At 47.2% G+C, this 24,976-nt stretch overlaps 2 protein-coding genes across 5 annotated transcripts in view; one reads left to right on the forward strand and one right to left on the reverse strand.

Annotated features, from left to right (window-relative positions):
* The window catches only part of l(2)37Cb (DEAH-box helicase 16 lethal (2) 37Cb), a 551,956-nt gene that overhangs the window by 221,105 nt on the left and 305,875 nt on the right, over positions 1 to 24,976 (forward strand). The window lies entirely within an intron of this gene.
* LOC144116084 (multidrug resistance-associated protein 1-like) overlaps positions 11,776 to 24,976 on the reverse strand; it is a 194,839-nt gene continuing 181,638 nt past the window's right edge. For all 3 annotated transcript variants that reach the window (XM_077650745.1, XM_077650744.1, XM_077650746.1), the window contains 4 exons: positions 18,269 to 18,427; positions 16,334 to 16,500; positions 14,801 to 14,995; positions 11,776 to 12,122 (listed from right to left, as the gene is read on the reverse strand). In XM_077650745.1, coding sequence (XP_077506871.1) covers positions 11,975 to 12,122; positions 14,801 to 14,995; positions 16,334 to 16,500; positions 18,269 to 18,427 — 669 coding nt within the window. In that variant the 3' untranslated portion in view covers positions 11,776 to 11,974. The remainder of the gene's footprint in view (positions 12,123 to 14,800; positions 14,996 to 16,333; positions 16,501 to 18,268; positions 18,428 to 24,976) is intronic.

Below are 24,976 nucleotides of genomic sequence, written 5' to 3' on the forward strand. Positions count from 1 at the left end.
GCGTTCCATCTCTACCTCGAGACGCTTCATTTCCAAAGCGTGTTGACGGTCGCGCTCTTCTTTTTCTTTATCTTTTTGTTCTTTACGTTCGCGCTCGTCTTTCTCTTTTTGCTCTTTACGTTCGCGCTCGTCTTTCTCTTTTCGCTCTTTACGTTCGCGCTCGTCTTTCTCTTTTTGCTCTTTACGTTCGCGCTCGTCTTTTTGCCCTCTCCTCAATGGTCTAAAGGCATTCCGACAGCTCGTCATCCTCAGCCTCCAACTCAAGAATAGCCCTTAGCAGTTCTGGTTTTCTGAGTTTGTCTGAGACATCCAGACCCAACTCTCTTGCAAGCTCCAGCAATTTCGGTTTGCGCAACGACTTCAAATCCATGGCTGCTCCGAATGCTGCTTTCTCTACTGCCTACTATTGTCTTGCCGCAAACTAACCCGGCAGCAACGACAACTACAATTACCAGCTCTGTTTCTGACACTAACAAAAGCCTGGCAAAACTCAGAAGAAGGAAGTCCCGCACTCACCAAACCTCGCAGCCAAGAATTCAGCGCAGTCGTTCCGCTGCAGGCAACCAGTCATCACACAGGGCTCGTTGCACTGCTCCCGGATGGTCGTTGTGCTGCTCAGCATACAGTCGACCGCATATCTTCGCTGCTGGCCTCCGTTGTCGCGATCCAACCGCTGGCAACCAGTTGTTGCAAATGGGTCGCAAGCCCCAAGGGTAGCGTTGGGCTGGCGGCCTGGGGCACAGCTGGAAACATCCGAAGGTCCTGGCAAAGGATGAGTCGACTGCCAACAGAACAACTTGTTTATTCTAGCATCGCAAAAGAGCAGCCGGTCAGGCCGACCACGTTACTCGACGGAAGAAATCTAAGCCTCTCTTGGCGTCCGGGGCAGCTGCCTTTATACCCTCGGAGTCGAGGGCAAGAAGGAACGGCTCGGGATGAGGCGCACGAGACGGCGACGCACGGACATGTTGAGCCGTGACGTGACGCGTCCGCCGGGCTGGCGCCGGTCAGACCTCCTCGCCTCCCAGTTGAGGAGCTCCTCTCCGCGGCTGCCGCGCTTTGACAAGCGTGGGCACCAACATGCACGCACACACACGCACACACGAAGACACGTGGCATTGAAACCTGCCTGGACGCGCTTTGCGGGGGGCGTTGCGGCAGCGCTTAACGGGCCAAAATGACCGCCACTTTGAACGAAGCCCCGGCGTCCGTTGCATCCGCGCCGGCTATACCGCGCGTCGTAGGCGAAACGTAACAGGGGGTATTCGACGGGGTTGAGAATTTCTCGATCGAGTTGTAGCAGAATGTGCTGTGCGGATCGGTGCGGGCGAAAACCGTACATGGTGTCAGCGAATGCGTTGTGGTCTTCCAAAAACTCGGACAGTCTATCTCGCACCATCGTTTCCATAAGCTTTCCCGCACAAGACGTAAAGGAGATGGGGCGAAGGTTGTCCGTGTTTATGGCTTTGCCGGGTTTGGGAATGAAAGAGACCAGAGCGGTCTTCCATTCGATTGGGAGGGGTTCCTCGCCTAGCCACATAGAATTGATGTACGCGAGGAGGTCTTCGTAGGCGGGGTCGGGGAGGTTGGCAAGAAGTTTCACGGTAATTTTGTTCCTTCCCGGCGCCGTTCCTCGCTTCATTTTACCCAGTGCCGCCTTCAGGTCGTACAGTTGGAACGGTCAATCCAACTCCGCGTTCTCGGAACCTGCATAATAGTACGCGGGCCCTCGGGGGTCCTGTTGAGTGCAAAGGTATTGGTCTCGTAGTTGTTCTGCCAATTGAGAAGTATCTCCATCGAAGCTGTGGATAGCCCGTTGGAGATGCTTTTGTGTCTCTGCACGAGTCTGTGTTGGGTCGATTAGGGTGCGAAAAAGACGCCACATACTTCGGTTTGACATTTGCCTAGCTGCCGTGTTACAGCGATCTACCCAGTTCGAGTCGGCGAGTTGGGCCGCGTACTCTGCCGCTCGCTGGGTGAGCTCGGTGATCCGGGCTTTAAGTTTCCTGTTGTGTTTCTGTCGGCGCCATCTGCGGACCAGGCTATGCCGCGCCTCCCAGAGGTGCAGGAGGTGGTTATCCACCTCCGGCGTGGCCTCCGAGAGTTGAATTTCTTTCTGTGTCGAACGAAGGTGTGTAACCACTTCCTGAGTCCACGCGTGGTATCCTCGTTCGCGAATGGGGGTCGGGTTTGTGTAAGATTGCCGGAACTCATTCCAGTCGAGGAGTCGGGCTTGCGCGCCGGGTCTTGCCAACGGTTTAGTCCTAACGGTGATTTAGATGAAGCAGTGGTCGCTGCCGAGTGGTCGCTGCCGAGATGCAGGAAGAGGGGTCCTGCTGGAAAGTGATATAATCTGTAAGAGTGGCGCCACTCCCTGGCTCCTGGAGGGCAACCACTGCCGGGAGAGAATCGAGGGTTGATAGGAAAAGTCTGAGGTCCGCCCGCTTAGCACGGCAGCGGAACCCGCGGCAGTTCCATTGGACAATTTGGACAGGGGAGACCGAATTGGGTTTGGGGGGTTGTTTAGTCTTAGGGTTGTTGCAAGCCATGATTGTTGTTTATGTTAGCGAAAGGACGTAACGGTGCTATCCCGGGGCCAGTGCTGTTGGAGGTTTGAGTGTCCTCCGAGCCGGTGAGCGAACAGCTATCGTCCTCGTCTTCTGAAATAATGGTTTTGGTAGTAGTTTTGCGGCGTTTATTCGAGGCGATTTGTCGAGTAATCATCCCGGGGACCGTCTGGGCAAACTGGGTGATTTGCTGGGCGATCATCTTGGGGATTTGAGCAAATTGTTGGGTAACTTGCTCTTGAAAAGTGGAGCAGGCTTGAACGAGCTTTGAAATTTGGTTCTCGATAGCGGTGAATCGTGCCTCTAAACGTGCTTCGAGACGGGCCTCGAGTGAGGTTTCTGCTTTTTGGGTCGCCTTAGGCGCCGCGGGCTCACTCTCCATAACCTCGACCGCAGGGGGAACTGAGGTAAGAGGAGGGGGAGTCTGATTCATTTTGGACTCTAGTTAGGTGATTTTCTTTAACAGTAGCGCATTTTGGTTCAGCAGCTTCTCATTTTGGGCCCTGAGTGCTGCCATTTCTTGGTTTTGACCGACACTTTGTGTCTTAAGGAGGGGAGTGAAAGGAGAGGGGGAGGGAGAAGCAGCCCCGCTCGAACCGCTCACCTGGTGTCCGTTTTTGGCGACGTTGGCCCAGGCCCTGGGGGCTCCGTCTTGCGTCTGCGTTGTTTGCCGTTTCTTCTCCGGGCCGTTGTGTGGTTTAGGTGGCCCCTCCGGTGGTTGTTTCCCATCGGTGGGGAGTTGCGGCTGTTTGTTGGTATTGGAGGTTCCCTGGCTGGCCTCTTCACCTCCTCCTCCGGGAGGGCCCGAGGTGGCGGCTTTCCTCTTGGGCGCCGTCTTGTTGCTCTTTGCCCCCATGAGGGCAGCCATTTTTGGTGTGCGGTATTTTGCCGCAAATTCGCGAGAGTTGGTGACGTGGGCGCCACCGCACATGGAGCATCGCGGATTGCATTCATGAGGGGCCCGCACCCCCTCCACTAAAGGGACTGGGGTTCCACAGGTTCCGCAGATGTCCGGTCGCAGGTTTGGACACGTGTCCGATCGATGCCCTACTATTCCACACTTGTCGCAGGCAGGGATGGTCTTGTAATAGTTTCGCACAGGTGTAAGGACGCTTTCGTAGTGCACGTATCGGGGCTTCTCCTTCCCTTCGAAAGTGATGCGTGCTTTGTTTGACTTGCCGAATTTTCGGATTTCTTTGATGGTACCGGTGCGCCATTGTATCTAATGTTGGAGGGTTTCGGAGGTGTCCTCGTTGAGGACCGTGATTACTCCGTGGCAGAGGTCTTCGGAGTCCTGTTTTAGGTACCCGTAAAGTGGGACTGATCCATTGCTGGTTTCTAATACAAACTCCCCGATGAGTCGGCTCGCCGCCTTGACATTCGAGGTGTACACGACAATGATGTTTTGGTCTTTCGAGGGTATGATGGTGCTGGCTTGGGCCAGTTCCGGTCCGAGGTGTGCCGAAAAAGGAGTACCGTAGCCTTTCTTCATGAAAGCCTCGTGAAGAGAGAAATGCGTTCTTGGTTTGATGATGATGACGAAGTCTTCGGGTGTAGGCTTGCACATTGGTCGTGGTTTCCACTTTGTTAGGATCTTGCCCTTGCTTCCCTTGGTGCGCGTCGCGGGAGCGTCCGTGTTTTTGTTCGGCAGGTTGGCTCCGGTAGTGTCGTCGGGAGCTGCTGACTTCTGCGTTTTAAGCTGAGTGCGACGTGCAATCAATGGGGTTAGGTCTGGATGAATGGAATCCGGGGGCGTGTTCGGATTTACGTCATCGGTGACGGGGATCGAAGTCCACGCCATCGTCTCAGGATCGTAGCCACGCGATTGGGGCACGTGGGTTGTCATATTGACCTCAGAGAGTCGGTCCCGCCCGGCCGAGGGTAGGCTTCGTCGCTAGGCTTAGCGATGGCGCCCACGTGGTCGGGCGAAAAACGGCCGTAAAGATAGGTGAAGTGGACCCACCTGGCTGAGAGTGGTGTCAGGTTGTGCCGCTTGGTATTCCGGATCGATGGATGCCAGAATTGATGGAGTAGGATGCTTTGGGCCGCGGCCCTGGGGGGCGCTGCTGTCGCGCGACTGAGCAGACGTGTGCGGTATCGGCTCCGCCGATTTTAGGTCCGTGCAGAAGATATATGCTCGTGCCGCAAGAAACTTGCCCGAGCTTCCCCTTTTCTATGAGAAGCTAGTTTGCGCACATTATAGGTGCTGGCTCTCGGCATGTCTTGGCGTTACGCTTACAGATTTTGCGAAGAAAAACATGAATTAGAAAACAAGACCTCTCCTACCACAAGTAAGAGACGCCCGTGTTCCTGCTGACTAGTGCAACATGCGGGTATTTGTTTGAAATAATTTATGAAGTGGAAGTCGTTCCTGCATGCAATGCGCGGCCACCGCCAGTCTTCGAAATGAATCAAACGCAATCCTCGGCGAGCACGGTTGTCATAACTTGCGGTTATCGAAGTGCTTAATTTGGGCTTTTAAATTGTCTCCGAGACTCCTACGAGAAATGCGCACAGTGGTCATATAAGCGGACTGTTGCGTTGCCAGTTCACATAAAATAAAAACTTGTTCACTTCTTTCACACTTCAATTCAAAGCTAGCACAGGTTCCCGCTGAGCGAAACCCAGCTTGCTGCATAAATGCTCCCAGTGAGGGGGCAAACGGAAGTTAGGCCTAGCAGGCACCGACTACTAGTTCACTATACACCAGATACTGTGCTCTGCTCACTTCGAGTCAAGCACCTTCGGATGTTTCGGATCTCAAATGAACTGCGTAGTAGCTACAGTACACTACCACAAAGCTCACAAAACTCCAGTGAAAACTGCAGTACTGAAAGCGAAACCAAACAACAAAAATGCAATTCCGTAGTACAGTTAACAAGCCACCAGATATCAATCCAGTTTTCTGTCTTCCCAGCATGCATCGGGCGTCCATGGTGGATGAGGTGAAAAGCCATAAAGGAGGCGTAGTGAAAAGCCGTAAAGGAGGAACTCTACGGGTGGAGCCATGGAAGAAGGAAAGCTCACTAAGGAACTCTGCGAGTGGAGACATGGAGGAAGGAAAACTCAAGGCCCTTCCCATGCAACAACATGGAAGAAAAGTGTGGTGGCTAGGAAGTCATGTGGCTTTTCTCGATCGGGAGGCCATCTTGTCCGGGCAGCTTAGCAACGGCGTCGTAGTTGCTGTTTACGAACCGGGCGGCAGCAGCGGGCCGGGGCGTACCATTTGAGGTGCGGCGTAGGCGTACTTTCCTTAACTGCTCGAAGTTACGTTTTGGGTCGTGCTTACAGGCTGACGTTGACGGCGTTCAACCATATCTCAAGATGGAATTCAGTGCAACATTCATGTTGCATGACGCGCTCGGCGGCAACGATAGCGCGGGCGTTTCTTTTACTGCGAAGCTGCTCGGAGCCGTCGGGATACTGCCGCTGTTCACTGGGGGGCAATCGCGCAGTTCGTTCACCAGTGATTCAATACGACGCTCGCTACAGAGCGTTAGTCGGCGTATTGTGCGAACGGTTTGTGTCTTGTGCGTGCAGTATGCGTGTGCCATTCGCACTCCCGTTTCGATAAGCAGTGAAAGCTCCTTCCTACTTATGCTTGTTCTTGCAACGCTCCAACGATTGCAACTGGTGTTGATTATAATACAGCTGCCAATTTTGTTTTTCGGCGATTGCGCTTGTGTGAGCGGCGAGGGCCATGACATGGGCTAAGAGCGATATAATGTAAAGGAAAAAGCTGCGCTCGCTTTGTTCTTAGTATACAGAAAATTTGTTGCATGCCTGTTTGAAGCGTGTAACGTTTCAAGTGTCGAGTAAGCTATTTGCCTTTGGGCGTGCCGGGCTCATATGTTTATCCGTTCATATCGAGATAAAGTCTGTATTTTTGGTCGTGCGCTATTTTTAGATCCGTTCCCTGTAGCAGGTTGAGTAACTTCTGTTTTCGCTGAGCTAACGGTGAAGTGCGAAAAAGGCGAAGCATTTTCGCACTTTATGACAGCGAAAGTGTTTCATCTGTCTATATGGGTTCTGGATTTCGTTTGCCACCGTTCGTATATATTGTACGAACGTTAAGTACTGTGAGCTTTCACAGTCTAATGAAGCTCTAACTGAATTTGGAGGCATTTCCTCACATGTGTTTACTGTACCCGTGTCCTGTTATAGTGTCGTTTCTATTAAAAAGTACTAAGTGAAATGAGAATGCAGATGTGCATTCGATTTCAATGATGCCTGTGATTGTGTTGAAGAAAAATAATTTGATACTTTCATTGCGTTGACTTTCATTGTCTGTATTGGGGATCGCAAGTAAAGTGTGCTAATATGCAGTGACATTGCAAGCTAGTATTTCACTATGTAGAGAAAATCTTGGGGGATATTGGCAAACTGCCGTTCATGACCTGAAAGAACCTGTCATATGTGCTCCACCCCATATAGTAGGTTCTCTCAGATCACTAATTGCAGTTTAGGTTATACAGTGCCAAAGGGCGGGCGCATACAATGCAATCGCGGATTAGCGGACAGACGAGAACTTGGTGTGGGATTCCTCATCAATCGGAATATAGGTGGCAACATAGAGGAATTTTCTAGTGTTAATGAGAGGGTGGCATATAGCAAGTAAGCTCAATATGAACTACAAACTAAAGGCCTCTGCTCCTCCATCCAGCCATGGACCAGATCGTCTAAAAGCTTCTACGGACACGCAGAATCGGCAATGAGGAAAGTGAAAAAAAAAAAACACTACACGGTACTGATGGCTGTCTTCAGTGCCAGTGCAGGCAGAAGCAAGCTGGAGACCAGGAAATAGGCGACTTTGGGATAGGCTCTAGAAATAGCAGGAGGAAGTTATTAGCAGAGTTCGCAGATAGAAATAATTTACGATCATGAATATCTTCCGCAAGCGGAAAAGCCTCAATGATGCGATTTAAAGCGAAATATGCTTCATTCTGTGTGCGCCCCTTGGTATCGGGCCGAATGTGGAGGTCCTCGGTAAGGTGCGTTCTAGCGACTATAGGGTGGTATCGTCTTGATTTAGCCTAATCCTGAAAAGGGAACGGAAGATACTAGGGAGGCGGAAGCCCACCAATGAGTTCGTGGGAACAGGTAAAGTAGAGGAATTCAGAATCTCCCTGCAGAACAGATTTTCAGCTTTAACCGAGAATGACGACATTAATGTTCAGGCAGTAGCGATAATCTTACAGCTGTAATTTCCGAGTGCGCAGTAGAAGCAGGCAGTACGGTAGTTAGACACGATACCGGCAAGCGTTCAAGAAGCGTCAAAGCATGAAAACCTCTTACTCCACAGACAGAATAGAACTAGCAGAGCTATCGAAGCTAATGAATAAGCGCAAGGTAGCCGACATAAGGAAGTTTAATATAGAGAGAATCGAGCATGCTCTATAAAACTGAGGTAGCCTAAGAGCGGTGAACAGGAAAATAGGCATATAGGCAAAAATCTGTTGTATGCGTTAAGAGACAAAAAGGACAAAGTGGTTGGCATTATGGGTAAGATAGTTCAAGCAGCCGAAGAGTTCTACACAAATATATACAGTAACCAATGTAATCAGAACGTTAATGAGAGAGTGAGGCTGTCCACGTGAGGCTGTCACAGCAACGTCTACGCGCAGTAGTCAGAGAAGGGCGGTGGAAGACGGGGCACGCTGCGTGACTACGTAGTTATGCGCACTTAAGTATCTTGGGCTGCTGCGTGTCCGCTTTTCTTCGTAAGGATGAGTCACAGCAAAGTCAATCATCATCATCATCCCCAGCCTGCCTGCGCCCAATGCAGGGCAAATGTCTCTCCCATGTATCTCCACTTAACCTTCCAGCTGCGCCCTCCGTATGCCCCCAAACTTCTTGATGTCATCCGCCAACCTAACTTTCTTCCACCCTCTGCTACGCTTGCCTTCTCTTGGAATCCACTCCGTTACCCTAAAAGGGACACCGAGGAGAAATTGAAGTTGGCTTGTATGAATAGAATGCCAGCTCCTAAATACAAAAACACCCTCTTTCTGAAAACAAAGCTCTTGTCAGGTAGAAAAGAGCAAGAACTAAAATACAGGTACGCCACCACAGGCCAACCTAGCAAGTACAAGCGTGACGATTAATTAGGAGAAAAGAAACCATTGATCTCTGAGGGTGACAAAGGTGCATGAAGATTACGGGTTTGATCGGTATTGAAGTACATGTTTTATTCTGAGACTACTAGTGCACTATTATTACACGAGGAATACAGAAAAAAGACAAGCTTAATGCAGGAAGTCAAAGAAAATATGCAATTGGTGGCGCAACATGCGGCCAGCTGGGTTTTCGTATGTTTTGGGGTGCTTCGCCGATGTGCGTTCTGCTTGCACGCATGGTCCCGTTAAGCGCCTCGATTGACAAAGGCGGAGCAGGAGGACCTCCATGTGCCTCTCTAAGTGCTCCTCGGACGAAGGTCGTACAACGGCACGCAACTGTGACGAGGAAAATGAGCTGCGTATAGCCATTGCTCAACGCGCCTTCACGTCAGCAGACGCACCGCTCGGCGTGCTCGCATCATCAACGTACCAAGACGCTCAGCTGCATAACCAGCCCTTCGAGGACTATTATTATGCAATTTAGATATGCCCGGACTTGCCACTCGCAACACATCAATCGTGACGGTGGCTCGGCGGTGACAGCGACGCTGCTGACTCCTCGGCCCTTGGAATTTCTTGCCAGACCCGCAGCCTCTGCCCTCAAAAGCACCTCACGCTGTGCGGGGCTGAAGTCGCTGAATGCAGGCCGCATTTCTTTGCGAGAACTTCGTTGTCGGAATCGGTAACGGGATCCGTCATAACGTTGGTGCAAACGTACGTAAACGAAGCGGCAACGGCTGATAGCGGCTTTCAACGCCCGGCGGCACTAGTTTTTATTTCGGCTGTTGCTAGGCGCGAACGCAGCGATCGCAGCCAGCAATCACGGAGTCCTCGATTCCGTTTCCGCGGCTTTGCGTCACTCTTCCCATATGTCGTCATCAGAGAGTCCCGAGTGACGCGGTGACGCGGACTGTACATGCCCTTCCCAAGACAATTTCTTCCTCTAGATTTCCACTAGTATGTCATTAACCCACGCTAATCTGTTCCCTCACCCACTCTGCCCACTTCCTGTATATACGTTACAGCTAGATTCTTTCCATGGCTCGCTGCGTTGTCCTTAACTTAAGCTGAACCCTTTTCATTAGCCTCCATGTTTCTGCCCCGCAGGTGAGTGCCGGTAAGATACAGCTGTTGTGCGCTTTTCTCTTGAGGGATATTGGTAAACTGCCATTAGTGATCTGAGAGAACCTGCCATATGCGCTCCGCCCCGTTCTTATCCTTCTAGTTATCTCCCTCTCACCATGCAGATTAGCTGTCAATATACGTGCCCTAAGTAGACGTATTCTCTTACCACTTCCAGCACCTCGCTGTCATTTGTGAACTGCTGTTCCCTTGCTATAGACTGCTGAACATTACAGTGGTTTTCTGCATGTTAATTTTTAGAACCACCGCTCTGCTCTGCCTCTCTAACTAATCGATCATGCCTTGCAGCCCATCTTCTGAGCGACATTGCAATGCAATGTCAGCAGTGATTCGAACATTTCTTGGGCATTCCCTGTTTTTTCCCCAACTGTTCCCAATCCAGGACTCGTAATACCTTCTGTAAACAGGCGGAGAATAGCATTTGCGACATCGCGCCTGACAACCTTCCTTCTCAGAATTTTATTGCTGACTTTATGGAGGACTATGGTAGCTGTGCAGTCCTGATAGATATCTTCCAGTGTTTTTGAGTAAGACTCTTCTAACCCTGATTCCACAATGCCTGCATGACTGCTGATGTTTCCACTGAGTCAAATGCTTTCTCGTTACCAATGAAGGCTATATATAAGGGTTGGTTATACTCTGCGCATTTCTCTATCACCTGATTGACAGTGTGAATATGGTCTGTTGTCGAGTATCCTTGCCTGTGTCAATGCAGAGTCAGAGCACAGTAGTAACGGCAGGGTGGAGGGATAGCGGACGCTGAGTGACTGCGTGGTTGTGCGCCGTTAAGTATCGGCCGCTGGGTGTGCCCCTGACGGTGACTTACAGCGGGATAAATGCGCAGCGTTGCGCCGTGCTGTTTTAGCTCAGTTGAGAAATGCGTCTCTTAATGTGGTACAGAAGCAAGAGTAATCTTCAAGAAAGATGTTTCTTCTATGATGATTGTTGCTGAGTCTGGCACATCGAAAGTCCCATCAGTGGTACTAGGGTGGCTAGAAGTTCTAGCCACACTAGCGATACGATTGAAAATGAAATTATGGGATGACGGTAGTGCTAGATTGACTCCAGAGAAATGACATTGGCGGCTTCTTGTCATATGATCTTCTCACTGTTTAGATAAGGTTTTGATCAAGTGTATTTTTTGGTCCTGAGGTCATAGCAATGTGAACATGTTTCATGAACGGTCACGAGTTGCTTCAGATTATGATGACGACATTGTCGACGTTGGTAAAGATGTTGCAAGCTTAACCTCGAGAAGTGTACTAATTGCCGCTTTTTGCCGGCATTGAATCATCCCGGACCCCACTTGGCTTCAAACACCGAATCTGCTCAGAGATTGCAAATTCGATTCGTTCCATGGATTCCTGCACTCTTCAAGGAAAGGCTTTTAGAAAAAGTCGCCCGTATGGCGAAGTCAAGATTTAGACACGGTGGGAATGGAGTAAAAGCTGTTGAAGGCCATCGCAGCCTTTCTTCATGTTCAGTCTGTAAATCTGCATTCTGTAAATTCGCCCGTGATTTGAACAGTGTGGAGTTTTATTGGGCAGTTTTGATTCGTATTTCTTAAATGCATTCGGAAATTCCTTTCCAAGTTTGCTTTTGCAGTAATTGAAAATACGTGACAGCTCACAGTTCCTTGCTTGTAAGTACCGTTTTGTCGATATTCTTTTTTTCGATTAGCCAATACAGAGCCAAAGAAACAGCCACACCATGTCGTGAATGGGGACATTAATAATATTATATACGATCCCATTCAAACTGCCATAATCTGGCATCTCTTTCGTGCGGAAAAGTTTTCAATCCCCTTAATGCGAGGTGTAATCGGTGGTCGGTGAGATGGCGTGAAAACTGTGCAAAAATCTATGAATATAATTATAGTAAGAAGCAAATACGTGCGACTTTTTGCCAAATAAAGCGCTGCAGAGAGGCCAAGACGTGTTCACACTAGAGGCGAGTCTTGATGTTTTTATTTTCAGGAAATCAAGTTTGTTGCGGATGATTACTTTATAAAAAAATTACTTAAGATGTCATCCACACAAAGCTTAGATATACAACACAGGGTATACAAAGAATAGTCACACATGCGGCAATGTTTCAGTAATGAAAGACACAGCAAGCGGCCTTCTGCCAAAATAAGCAAGCTTAGATTCAAAGCGCAGTGGTATTTGCTGTGGCCTCGTGTCCGGCCACGAGCCCCGCCTCGTTGGCCATTGCATAGAATACGGATCCCGGGTCTTCCAGCAGCGTTGACACCGAGCCAAACTCTCGCACTCTGCCCTCTTCCATGACCAGGATTCTGTTAGAAATACATCACAAAAAGCGATTGACTTGCAAAAAAATATATATTTTAAGCACTACACTACATAGGCAATATACAGAAGTACGGTGCAGCTTTCGACAGAACAGGGTGGACACCACACGGTGGACAGCAAGCTTTGAATTTGGCAAGGAGCCTGGTGCTCCTCCTTAACACAAACAGCACGCTTCAGCCTTGTGCCGCATCACTGCGTACCACGGGTTAATTTAAGAAAACACGCCCAGTGAACAAGAAGGCACAAAGAAAAGAACTTGTACCAGTAAACTGCCACCGAGTTAGCCAACTAATGGCGCAGCACCGGGACGAAGTTTGCACAAAGAACCTGATAAGAGCATGGTAGTTTTTGTTCATCCTAGCAACAAGCTGAAGATGCAGCAGCTGCAGTGTTCGAAAGCCTGAAGTAGGATTGAATTCTTTAAAACTGGGCTAACCCTGAAAGCTTTTTCGCCTTTAATGCGCACTCACGCAAGCTGAACCTTGCTGTGCTGAGAGCGTTGACTAGAATTAACCATTTTAGATGAAATAATTTCAGTTTTCCTGCCCCCCTCTTTTTTTTCTAGCTGGCGGACTGACACTGGAGCCCACGTATTACAGGTCTTGCTGCAAAAGGGACGTTGGCCGGCTTCACCGCGCTGGGTGAGTACATAGGTGCACGTGTGCACAGCTGTAAGCACACGAGAACAAAAGAGGTAGGTTGATATCTCTAGCTGTGCGCATGAACGGACGGAAAAATCAGGGGGATACTTATGCTCCGCCTTTAAGGGTGTGACGCGAAGGCGTTAATGGCTTCGTTCAGCGATTTCTTTTCACACACTGTCACTGTTATATGTTCCCATTCACACATTTATCACAATTTTTACAGCCCAGTTTCCACATTCTTGTCTTTGATCTCTTTCACACACTGCAGTTTACGCACATAATGTTGCTTCTATGTACACACTGATTAGTATTCAATGCACTGCAGAAACGGACACATGGCCACAAAGGAGCGTTCGACCCGGACGCAGATTCCGCACTGAGTGATACTGCTAGCACGCCAGCTATACTGATTAGTATTCAATGCACTGCAGAAACGGACACATGGCCACAAAGGAGCGTTCGACCCGGACGCAGATTCCGCACTGAGTGATACTGCTAGCACGCCAGCTACTGGGGCAGCGGCGTAGACGAAACTGCGAGGGTTTTCCGGCGTCCGCTGCATGCCGACCACTGTGCAACGTCAAGCAAAGAGGACATGACGTGGGTTTCTCAATACAACACCGGCGTGACGTAGAATGCCGGCACAACACCGACGCCGCCTGTTCTGCTCAACGGGAGGCCTATCGCTCTAAATGTGAGTGCATACAGGACAGCGGACACGAAAAAGTTAAAAAAGCGTACAATTATACCGGACATAGTTTTCGGGGATGAAATTCGTATGTTTAATGGATAGGGCTTTCGAACTGCATCATGTTAATGCTGTTCGTAGGTAATGGCCAAATCAACGTCTGGTCGTCTATGTCTGTTGTGAGCTTATTTAATATATATTACATAAAATATTTGCGCGAGGCACGCAAGGCGCCGTCTATTTCCCTATACATGAGCGAGGAAGATGCATTTTTTTGTTTCCCTCAGCATACCTTGGACCAAGAGGTGTTCGCCTTGGTCAGGAGCAGTGGCATTTCAACGGCTCTCGAACAGCGTTGCTGACATGAAACAAATTTCTATTGGACTTGTGTCAGCGAAATTCTCCGCGCTGTCAAGCAGGGGCAGATGTTTTTCTCTATCAAAGCATCACAGGGGATGAATGTTGAACTTATCACTACAAACCGGACACTAAACGCCAGAGCATGCAGTAAAAACATGCTGAACGTAAAAGCGCGAAAAACAAGGACGTAGAATAAGACACAAAACACGAGCGCTCGTGTTGTGTGTCTTATTCTACGTCCTTGTTTTCTGCGCTTTTACGTTCAGCATGGTAAACCAGCTCGGCCAAACTCGGCCTTTATTGAGTAAAAACATCCCAGTTCCCCTCGCCCCAGGAAGTTCAAGACACAGCCCCCATCTGGCGAACTCATGGTGACAGTGATGGTGTGCTGTGGTTGAATTCCTGGAGCACGGCCCAACTGTCAACTTAGCACACTACGTACAGCCACTGAAGGAATCGTGTGCATGCTCGCGTTGGCTTTGTTCGCAAAAAGATGCGAACATGCAGCATGACAATGTTCGGCCGCGCACTTGTCTGGAAACAACCATCGCGTTGGAGAAGCCGTAGTTACGGGATGACCTGCATCACCCACCCTGTAGTCCGGACCTAGCGCCACGTGGCTTTTGGCTATTCCTAAAGCTAAACGAACATCTGAAGAGCACGCGCTTTGCGTCCGACGAAGAGGCCGCCAATATAGTGCGTAGTTGGTGCAGTCAGCTGCCCGCCTCATTCTTCTCCGGCGGCATGCAAACAGTAGTGCATTGGTACTGCGCCAACGTCTGTGTGGGCCATATAAATTACTCTGCGAAAGTAAACATTTGCAGATTTTGTTTTGAATGTAACGTCTTTAATTTCCGTCAAGTATAAATATGTTGCAGGCCAGGAAGGAAAGTGCACTGAACAACCATGTTCCCCTTGCTTTCATGCGGTGGCGCTGCACAATCAGAGCCCATCCCAAGCAACCACTCACTTGTCGTAGTCCAGCACGGTGTGCAGTCGGTGGGCGATGGTGAGGACGGTGCACTTGGCGAAGCTCTCTCGCAGAGTCCTCTGGATGAGGCTGTCCGTGTCGCCGTCCATTTGGGATGTTGCCTCGTCCAGGACCAGCACGCGGGTGTTCCGAAGCAGCGCCCTCGCCAAGCACACCAGCTGACGCTGGCCCACACTGGTTGACATTGGGCGAAAACGACAAACACTCACGGAAAAGACAGGGAGAATCGACAAGATGGCGGCCAAGAGAAACTAGAATTGAATAATGATGGCCTTCTCTGAGTCCGGTGCCCAAAATTATTAAATAGAGAGTTCGAAATCCGCCGTATAAGACGGTGCACCAAAAGCTACAGCCTGCTATGGCTACTGCAGAGAGGACCAATAATTTCGGTTCTTAGTGGACGCGCATTAGCAGCTGCGGTCAGAAACGCAGATTTGAGCATGACGAATAGGGTCAAAGATGATATGTATGCTATGAGGTCCTTGCCGAAAAGTTTTTAAATTTTTAAGCAAGAAAATTGTTTTACGCAACTTTTTTTAGTTTCATGGCTGCAAAGTGATGCCGCGAAAGTTTATTCTCTACATGCCTTTTCGGCAGAATACTTTCTCAAATAATGGTTTGGTTTATGGTTTATGGGGGTTTAACGTCCCAAAGCGACTCAGGCTATGAGGGACGCCGTAGTGAAGGTCTCCGGGAATTTCGACCACCTGGGGTTCTTTAACGTGCACTGACATCGCACAGTACTCGGGCCTCTAGAATTTCGCCTCCATCGAAATTCGACCACCGCGGCCGGGATCGAAACTGCGTCTTTCGGGGCAGCAGCCGAACACCATAACCACTAAGCCACCGCGGCGGCTTTTTCTCAAATAATGACACACAGAATGCACGGCACCCGTGGCAACATTATCTCCAGTCAATAATAATAATAGGGTGAGCCGGTGAGTACAGCTAATATCATTCCCACAACATAACAGCGTGCAGAGTGGGAGAGGTCTACGAAGGTTCACATTTGCTTCAAGCGCGCTAATAAACCTGCCAATTTTAGGCATAATAAGTCATTTACGCTCGTGCAAAGGTTTATATAGTACGTAGAAGCAGCCGGTTACTGGGCAAATTCAGTGATGCTATGGTTGACGTGGAAATATCTAAACAGAAATAGTATTTTTGTGCTGCAGTGAACAAAAAACTGTCAGCAGCAAAATCGGCATTCGTAGAGACAAAATTTTATTACAAAAAGTTTTGAACACCTGCACTGCAGCATAAGAGCGACTCTTACTTAAGTGCTAGTGAAAGCATAATTTTTAATTTACAGCTCCGGGCACCAGGTTGTATTGGCGGGCTTTAACTGCAAAGCGAGATTCTCTAACAGCTAATGTGCATGCCTTTTATTCCTTCTGTTCCGTCTAGCCTCTTTCCTCTGCCTTTGATGAATGTCTCATCTCTCATGCAAATCATGTTAGATGACTACACGAAATCGCGGACTGGGAAGATAGGTAGCGTGCGTAGCCTCACCTCAGATTGGATCCGCCGTCGCCAGTCTCCAGGTGGAGCTTCTTGGAGTCCGCCGACACCAGGCTGAAAAGGTGAGCTTGGCCCAAGACTGTCCACACCTGCTCATCCGAGTAGGAGTTAGTCGGGTCCAGGTTCATTCGAAGAGTGCCTCTCAGCAGGCTTGGATCCTGCGTTGGCCGATAGGTGACCGCGCACAAGTTCGATTTTGTTTATGGTTGAAATCAAGGGGACCCACCACGATTTTTTCTTTTCTCGTTTTTATTCACTTCCTGATTATACCTTGTTTAGGTGTTTTACCTTTCCGTTGTTCCTGTCACGCATTCTTGTTCCTTTTTTGCTTACAGAAGAGAGTAGAATATGATGTGCAGGCTTACAACGTCCCGAAAGATAATGCGGCGCAGAGTAGCATGTTCAGCCTACAGTTCAGTAGGCACGTGCAAATAAGTAGCAAATTCAGCATCATTTAAGACGATATTAGTGAACTCATGACGGAATGGTTGCGCTTTGGGTTTTCAGTGATTGGCGACCAGATCTGCAGCACTTGCATCCTACGCATTCATCCTATCCGCCCATATGTTGACGTTTATTACCATTAAGCGTGATTTAGCAATATATCCATTCTAAAAAAAATTAAAGGTAATATTCAGTTCCCCTTAATACGACGCTTACACTCATGTGTTAGGTAAAGGATGATTGTTGGTCGCTAAATGGAGCTGTTTTAACGCTATAGCGTTAAGGCTTGCGTTCTGCTCAAAATCTGGCGTCGTCGTTGGCGTTGTAAGCGAAAAATTTCCGGAGAAGCAACCAGGTTGGTTACCTATAGGTCACGTGATCTTGTGGCGTCATCACAACCTGCGCACCGGATTGCGAGCAATCTGACCACATTGCCAGGTGGAAATTCAATTAATGATTGGTTGGTCGGGTTGAGCAGCCTGGGTCGCACAAGCACTGCTGGTTCCTTGTAAAACTTTCTTTAGACAGTCTATAGACAATCCATAAACTTCTATCTATAAAGTCTGTAGACTCTCTGTAGACAAGCCCTAGAGAACAGCCTACAGGTTTGTGGCCATACACTTTTAGTATACTTTTTCTATAGACAGTCTATACACTATTAATAGAAAAATATCTATAGGAAATCAATAGAGTTTATAAGAAGTCTATAGACTGTCTATCACCATTTTTATGAGGGGTGGCAGCACCTTCTCCCGCAGGGCATTGGGCCATCGCTTAAGCGCTGCACCATCTCGCAAGAAGTGGTGTGATGACTCCCAGGGATCCATGAGTGACCATATATGCAGAATGAACAATTCTGCATATGTGGACATTAATTATTACCACATTAACGATATCGCGTCATACCCTTAAGGCGGAGCTAGAGCGTCCTCTCCAATTTTTTATGCACACCGCGAAGAATTAAAACTGTACAGTATAGCAGATTGATTTTGTACTTATATAGGGTTTAATGTTCCGAAGTTACTCAGTCTATGAAGACGCCGTAGTAGAGGCCTCCGGATAATTTCGACCACCTGGGGTTCTCTACCATGCACTGACATCGCACAGTACACGAGCGTTTAGAATTTCGCCTCCATCGAAATACGACTGTCTTGGCCGGGATCGAACTGGCGTCTTTCGGGTCAACAGCCGAGCGTCATAACCGCTGAGCCACCGCGGCGGCTGGAGAGTGTGGCATAGACGCAGCAATGTATTCCAGGTTTTTTACCATACAAAAAGTGAAGCGCGGGTCGATTAGACTCAGGAAACTGCATTGGAGTGCTGCGTCTCTGCCGTTGTGGAAGAATACAAATTTTTCTCGGCTTGTATCAAAACAGCGTCATTCAGTGACAGACCAGTGGAGCCGCGGTATTGGAGGTAAGCATGTGTGCGTGACAAAGGTGCACTCTTTTTGCCTGCATTTATTCAAAATGGTTTTCTCACCTGAGGTATGATGGTGACGCTCCGACGTAGTTTTTTCAGTGGTACCTCTGCTATATCCATGTCATCGATGAGAATGCGGCCACTGGAAGCCTTGAGCATACGCAGGAGTGCAAGAACGAGGGAGGACTTGCCGGCGCCAGTCCTGCCCACCACGCCGACCTGGCACAGGAAAGATGTGCACGCATAAAAGGAAAACAGATGGCTGGTGCGGCACAAAATACATCCCAACAGAATTCAATTTAAATTTCATTGACAAACAAAATAGTCTCGAGTATTTGGACAAAGGCAGATATGCTTTGCCTAACAATCTCTTTACACCTTGCATTGTTCAGCAGGAGTACTAAAAATTAACTAAATACAATATGAAAAATCACTGAGATTTATACAGAAAATATAGGGAGACACTATACGCAAGAACCTGGTAGAATTTACAAAGCAATATACGAAAACAAAGGGAACACACTCGTGCTAAAAAACAAAAACGATGACCACACTTAACCCAACACACTGAATGAACTGCGGTGATTGCAATTGCACTACATGGAATAAAATCAATCAATCAATCAATATTACTTCCTTAAATACACCTTTTTAGGGGTATTACATAAGGGGTGGGTATAACGTTTTATGTGAAAACAAATAATCATGCGTTATGATGATGACAAATAGCTGTAGGCTCTACGCGCGATGTTCGCGGGACAGGTTATTGCTGCAATGTCAGCGGGAAGGCCATTCAAGTCCGCGGCGGTGCGAGAAAAAAATGAAGCTGCGAAGGTGACGGTGCGTGCACGTGGACGGCTCATCTGTAGTTGATGGAGCGTGCGGTGATATATGCATGCCGGAGGAACCATGTAGGGCGCAGTTCGTAGATGGCTGTGAAAAAACTTCTGGAATAATAAAGGAATGGCTGTGCGGCGGTGCAGCTCGAGTGGCTGAATGCCTGAAAGGGATCTCAAATGTGTAACACTCGTGCTATAATGGTATGAAGAATGAATAAATCTAACGGCGCGGTTTTGCAAAAGTTCTAATGCGTTGGTCAGATAAGGTTGATGTGGATGCCAAATGGGTGAAGCATATTCTAATTTTGGTTTCACAAGTGATTCGTAAGCTAATAACTTAACGTCCACGGGCGCATCTCGAAGATGACGTTTTAGAAAACCAAGGGATTTGTTAGCTGAAGAAATGATGTCATTTATATGCTTTTTCCAGGAGAGGTCAGAGCACAAGGTTACGCCTAAATCTTTGCATGATTCTACTGGCAGCACGGGAACGGAGTCGATATAATAGAAGGACAAGAGCGGGTTATGAAAAGAGAGTACGTTGCATTTCTGAGGATTAAGTTCCATTAGCCAGATTTTACGCCAATCCTGAATCTTGTTAAGGTTGTTTTGGAGGGATACTTGATCAGAGATGTTATTACTGTTTGATAAAGAACACAATCGTCCGCAAACATGCGAATTTTACAGGAAACCTGCGAGGGCAAATCATTTATGTATATTAAAAACAGAAGGGGACCTAGTACGGAACCCTGAGGGACGCCAGATGTTACAGGAAGGAAGCTGGAAGTGTGTCCATTTACAAAGACGGACTCAGTGCGGTTTGTTAGGAATTCTTTAATCCATTCAACAATATTAGGATCGATATTAAGGTGAGATAACTTGTGTAACAGGCGTTTGTGTGCAACTTTGTCGAAAGCTTTTTTAAAATCAAGAAATATAGCGTCAGTTTGTAGGTTAAGATCTAGGTTGGCATGCAAGCCATGGATAAAGAGGGCTAGTTGAGTATCGCAAGAAAAGCCTTTCCGGAACCCGTGCTGCGTTTGATGAAAGAAATTGTTCGCATCCAAGTAGGCCATGATATGAGAGAATATGACGTGTTCCATAAGCTTGCAAGGTACACTTGTTAAAGAAATGGGACGATAATTTAATGGAGAATTTGTGTTACCTGATTTGAAGACTGGAATGACCTTCCCATTTTCACAGTCGCGAGGAAGTTGGCCAGAAGAGAGTGACTGTTGAAATAACAAGCATAAATATCTGGCACTGGTGGGTTTAGTATTCTTAAGAAATTTGGCGTTGATATTGTCTAAACCGGCAGAAGATGAAAGTTTAATTTTATCGATTAGCGACAGAATTCAAGAAGTGTTAAATTCAACAGGCGACATGAAATCATCAAGAAAAGTGTTTGGCATATGAAATGGTACATCATATTCATTAGTGAGCATTTACTGAAATGCAATATTGAACATGTGAGCACATTCGGCATGACTAAGTGCGTCAACCGCTTCATTTGTGATACTGACATTGGGTTTGGGTTTTGGGTTGATAATGTCCCAGAATTTCCGAGGATTAGTGTGTAGAATTTTAGGCAAATTCTTGTTAAAAATGGAACGTTTGGCGTTCTGGGCAGATGAATTATATGCCCTTTCAGCAGCGTGATACTTATCCCAGGCCGTCTGGTTAGTTTGTGCTTTGGCTGCGCGGAAAAGACGCTTCTTTCGATTCTCCAGACGTTTAAGGGTTTTTGTGAACCATGGCTTCTGAGAATTCTCTCGGAAGATGAACTTATGAATGAACTGATCATTTAGTTCAATAATTTTGTTCTTAAATTTGGCCCAATTTTCTTCGATAGACCGAATGTGGAAATTAGTTTGGAAAGATTGAAAGAAGGCATCCAGTTCACGATTGATCTCTGTATAGTCACCCTTGTGGTACAAACGAATCGTCTTTTTGAAGATTTGTCTTCGAAGCGGAGTTAATGCTATATTGGCATGAAATACTTCGTGATCGCTTATTACAGGAAATATCGTAACCGACTTAACACTTTCGGGATGGCTGACGAGTAGTAAGTCTAAAATGTTAGCGCATGTTTGTATTATTCTTGTTGGTGCTGGGATAACTTGAGTAAGGCCAAAGTTGAGGCCGACTTCTATGAAATTCTTGGCTTCCACCGTGCCTTATGCTGTAAAAGTGTTAGTACTCCAGTCAATATCCGGGAAATTAAAATCACCAATGAGAAGTATATGTGACTTGATATTTAGCAGTAATTTCACACAGCAAGTTAAGTTCCTCTGAAAAGTCCAGGGTACCGTGCGGGGGCCTATAACAAACAGCAAGAACACTGAGGAGGACAACGGCAGAAAAGCCACGTTATTTCGAGATCAGAAGAAATGGAAACGATTGAAAATGTTAAATTCTTAGAAAACCCAATGGGCACTCCTTCGCCACGAGACCCCTGGTGATCCTTACGGAAAAGCTTAAAGTGCGATAAGTCAGCCAGGATTTCACTGTCGTTTATTTCGTGAGTCAGCCAGGTTTCAGTTAATACGAGGATGCTGCTATTGGATGAGCGAACAAGACTTGAGGTTTCTTCCCTCTGAGGAATAAAACTGCGGATGTTCGTGAAAACTACGGAAAAAGAAAGTGTGGACTGAGGTGTTAGTCGAGACGTGGGCTTGGAGGGGCGCTTTTTCTAGGTGGGTGCTAAATATTTATTTGATAGTTTCCGAGGAGTCGTCATAAACGTATCGTGCGCGGCCAATAAACAAGGTTTTGTAACTGAGCATATAAGCCGCAGATTTGTTTTTTGCAAAGGTGATAAGTCGCTTTCGAGCCTTCCTAACAGCTGGCGAGAAGTCCTCACCGGCGCTGTAACCAGTATCTGAATTTTTTTTCCATGGGACACAATATTTTGCTTTGTTTTGTGGGAGTGAAATTTGACGATTATTGGTCTTATTTTACCAGGTGTGTGACGGCCGAGGCGATGCGCGCGCTCAATATCGATTGCATCAACTGTTATATGTAGGGTACTGGAACATAGACTGATTACAGCTTCCTCAGATTGTGCGTAAGTTTCTGCAGGATCAGTGTAAGGAATGCCAAAAAATATTACATTGTTCCGACGTGACCGGTTCTCAGCGTCGTCAACACGAGCTTCAAGTTTTTTTTTTATCTGAGCGCACATTTGCGTTGTCGCGGTCTCCATCGAGTCGAGTCGCGACTGCATCTCAGTGATAAGTTGGTTTTGTGCCTCAAGGACACACATGCGTGCTAATAAGTCTGCGATTGTCGCGTCTGTAGCCGTAAGTTGATTTTTCATGTCTTGTATCTCTGAGAGAAGTGTAGATTGCCCGGTAGACAGTTTCTTTAGCTCAGCAAGCACGGTTTCAAAATCAGGTCCCGGGTTTGATTCAATATCGCCAGCCAAAAGTAACAAGGATCGAACAACATGAACACATTCAATACCAATACAGATACAGCTCTGTGGACGCTCTGTGGAAAAGAAAGATGGGCGAAGAACACTGCAAAGTGCCGAAATGCTAGCACTTTTTCCTTACAGCGTGTAGTAACAGGAGTAATAAGGAATTATAGAGGACCGTTAAATATTCAGTAAAAGTACAATTACAGATGGGAATTACCAAACATTCAATCATACAATCATTGCGTCGGCCACAGGGGAGAATATTAGAATTTTTGTAACAGCGTTATTTAAAGTATATATGCCTAGAAAAAGAATACGCAACTAAACCTAAAATATATGGGTGATCATTTAAAAAATAGGGTATTGTGTTGCATAACTTCTGCATTCCTTACTTACTCTGTTCTCAGACACACTTTTCTGAAAAACCAATTCTGAGATTGTTCTGACCCGGGTTCGAACCCGACCGCGGCGGCTGCGTTTTTATGGAGGAAAAACGCTATGGCGCCCGTGTGCTGTGCGATGTCAGTGCACGTTAAAGATCCCCAGGTGGTCGAAATTAATCCGGAGCCCTCCACTACGGCACCTATTTCTTCCTTTCTTCTTTCACTCCCTCCCTTATCCCTTCCCATACGGTGCGGTTCAGGTGTCCAACGATATATGAGACAGATACTGCGCCATTTCCTTTCCCCCCAAAAAAACCAATTATTATTATTAATTGTTCTGAATATTACTGTAAGGTAAAGAGAACTAAAAGAAAATGCACTTCAATCCCGACTTATTTTATTAAATGAATAGAATATTTCAGTTCAAAACAATTGGTAAATATTTAGCAATTTGTGTTTCAGAACAAAGTAGACTTGTGGGGTCATCGTACTAATGGATTTTAGTACACCGTAAAGGCGCATTAACATGTCAAAATTCGTCTTAGTCATCGAGCCCCATGTCAAAAGACAATAGTGTAGATCCGACTAGTTGGCGCTTTAATCATGCAGGGACAAGGTATCTTTTTTATAGAAAATGGAAACTGAACTTGAAATCAATGCGATTTTTTGTTTTCAGGAGTCCCAATTCAAGTCTTCTTCGAAGAGAACTCCAAAAATTCCACAAGTAAAAACACGCTCGATATCGCTGTTCTGAAGTCTGATGGGTATGTTGAAATCAACTTTTTCATTCTTGGCTTAATTATCACTCACTCTGGTTTAGACAAGTTTACCTAATTTTTATATCAAACCAGGGATATACATAATTCAACCAGGCATACGCCATTGCTCCCAGAAAACACAATGTTTGCCCTGAAAAGAGAAGACTAGTGTGTTCCGCATATAAAAATCATCATCATCATCAGCCTGACTACACCCACTGCAGGGCACAGGCCTCTCTCATGTCTATCCAATTAGCGCTGTCCTTTGCCAGCTGCATCATCCCTATGCCTGCAAACTTCTTAATCTCATCCGCCCAACTAACCTTCTGCCGCCCCTTGCTACGCTTACCGCCTCTTGGAATCCACTCCGTTGCCCTTAAGGACCAGGGGCTATCTTGCCTTCGCATTACAGGCCCTGCCCAAGCCCATTTCTTCCTCTTGATTTCGACAAGGATGTCAGTAACACACATTTGTTTCCTCACCCACTCTGCCCGCTTCCGGTCTCTTAATCTTACACCTATCATTTTTCTTTCCATGGCTCACTGCGTTGTCCTTAACTTAGGCTGAACCCCTTTCGTAAGCCTCCACGTTTCTGCCCCGTAGGTGAGTACTGGTAAGATACAGCTGCTGTACACTTTTCTCTTGAGGGATATTGGTAAACTGCCATTCATGATCTTAGAGAACCTGCCATATGCACTCCACCCCATTCTTATTCTTCCAGTCACTTCGCTCTCATGATCCGGATGAGTGGTCATTACCTACCCTAAGTAGACGTATTCCCTTCCCACTTCCAGCACCTCGCTACCAATTGTGGACTGTTGCTTTGCGAGACCGTTGAACATTACTTTGGTTTTCTGCATGTTAAATTTTAGACCCACCGTTCTCTACCGTGCTCTACCTGTCTAGCTCACTGAGCATGCTTTGCAATTCATCTCCTGAGTGACTTAGCAAGGCAATGTCATTAGCGAATCGCCGATTACTTAGGCATTCTCAATGAACTCTTATTCGAACTGTTCCCAATCCAGAGCTCAGAGCACCTCATGGAAAGAGGCGGTGAATTGCGCTGGGGCCAGGCCGTACCTACCTGCCTGACACCCTTTATTGAAATTTTATTGCTGACTTTATTGGGATTTTACGTATGTTCACATTATCATTATTTTAAATAAAAAGCACTGGTCCCAGAGGCGATCATTTTGGGACGCCATATATAAAACGTTGCAACTGCAGCGTGTGGCCGTTAATCAATGTTCACTGACATCTACCAGATAAAAAGCTGCGGACTCGATTGAACACGTCACCTCGAATTCCATGGAGCAGGAGTTTATGGAGACGAATGTTGAGCTCAGTGGAATAAAAAAAACTTTAAA

Source organism: Amblyomma americanum, chromosome 1 (assembly GCF_052857255.1).
Source record: "Amblyomma americanum isolate KBUSLIRL-KWMA chromosome 1, ASM5285725v1, whole genome shotgun sequence".
Taxonomy (NCBI): domain Eukaryota; kingdom Metazoa; phylum Arthropoda; class Arachnida; order Ixodida; family Ixodidae; genus Amblyomma; species Amblyomma americanum.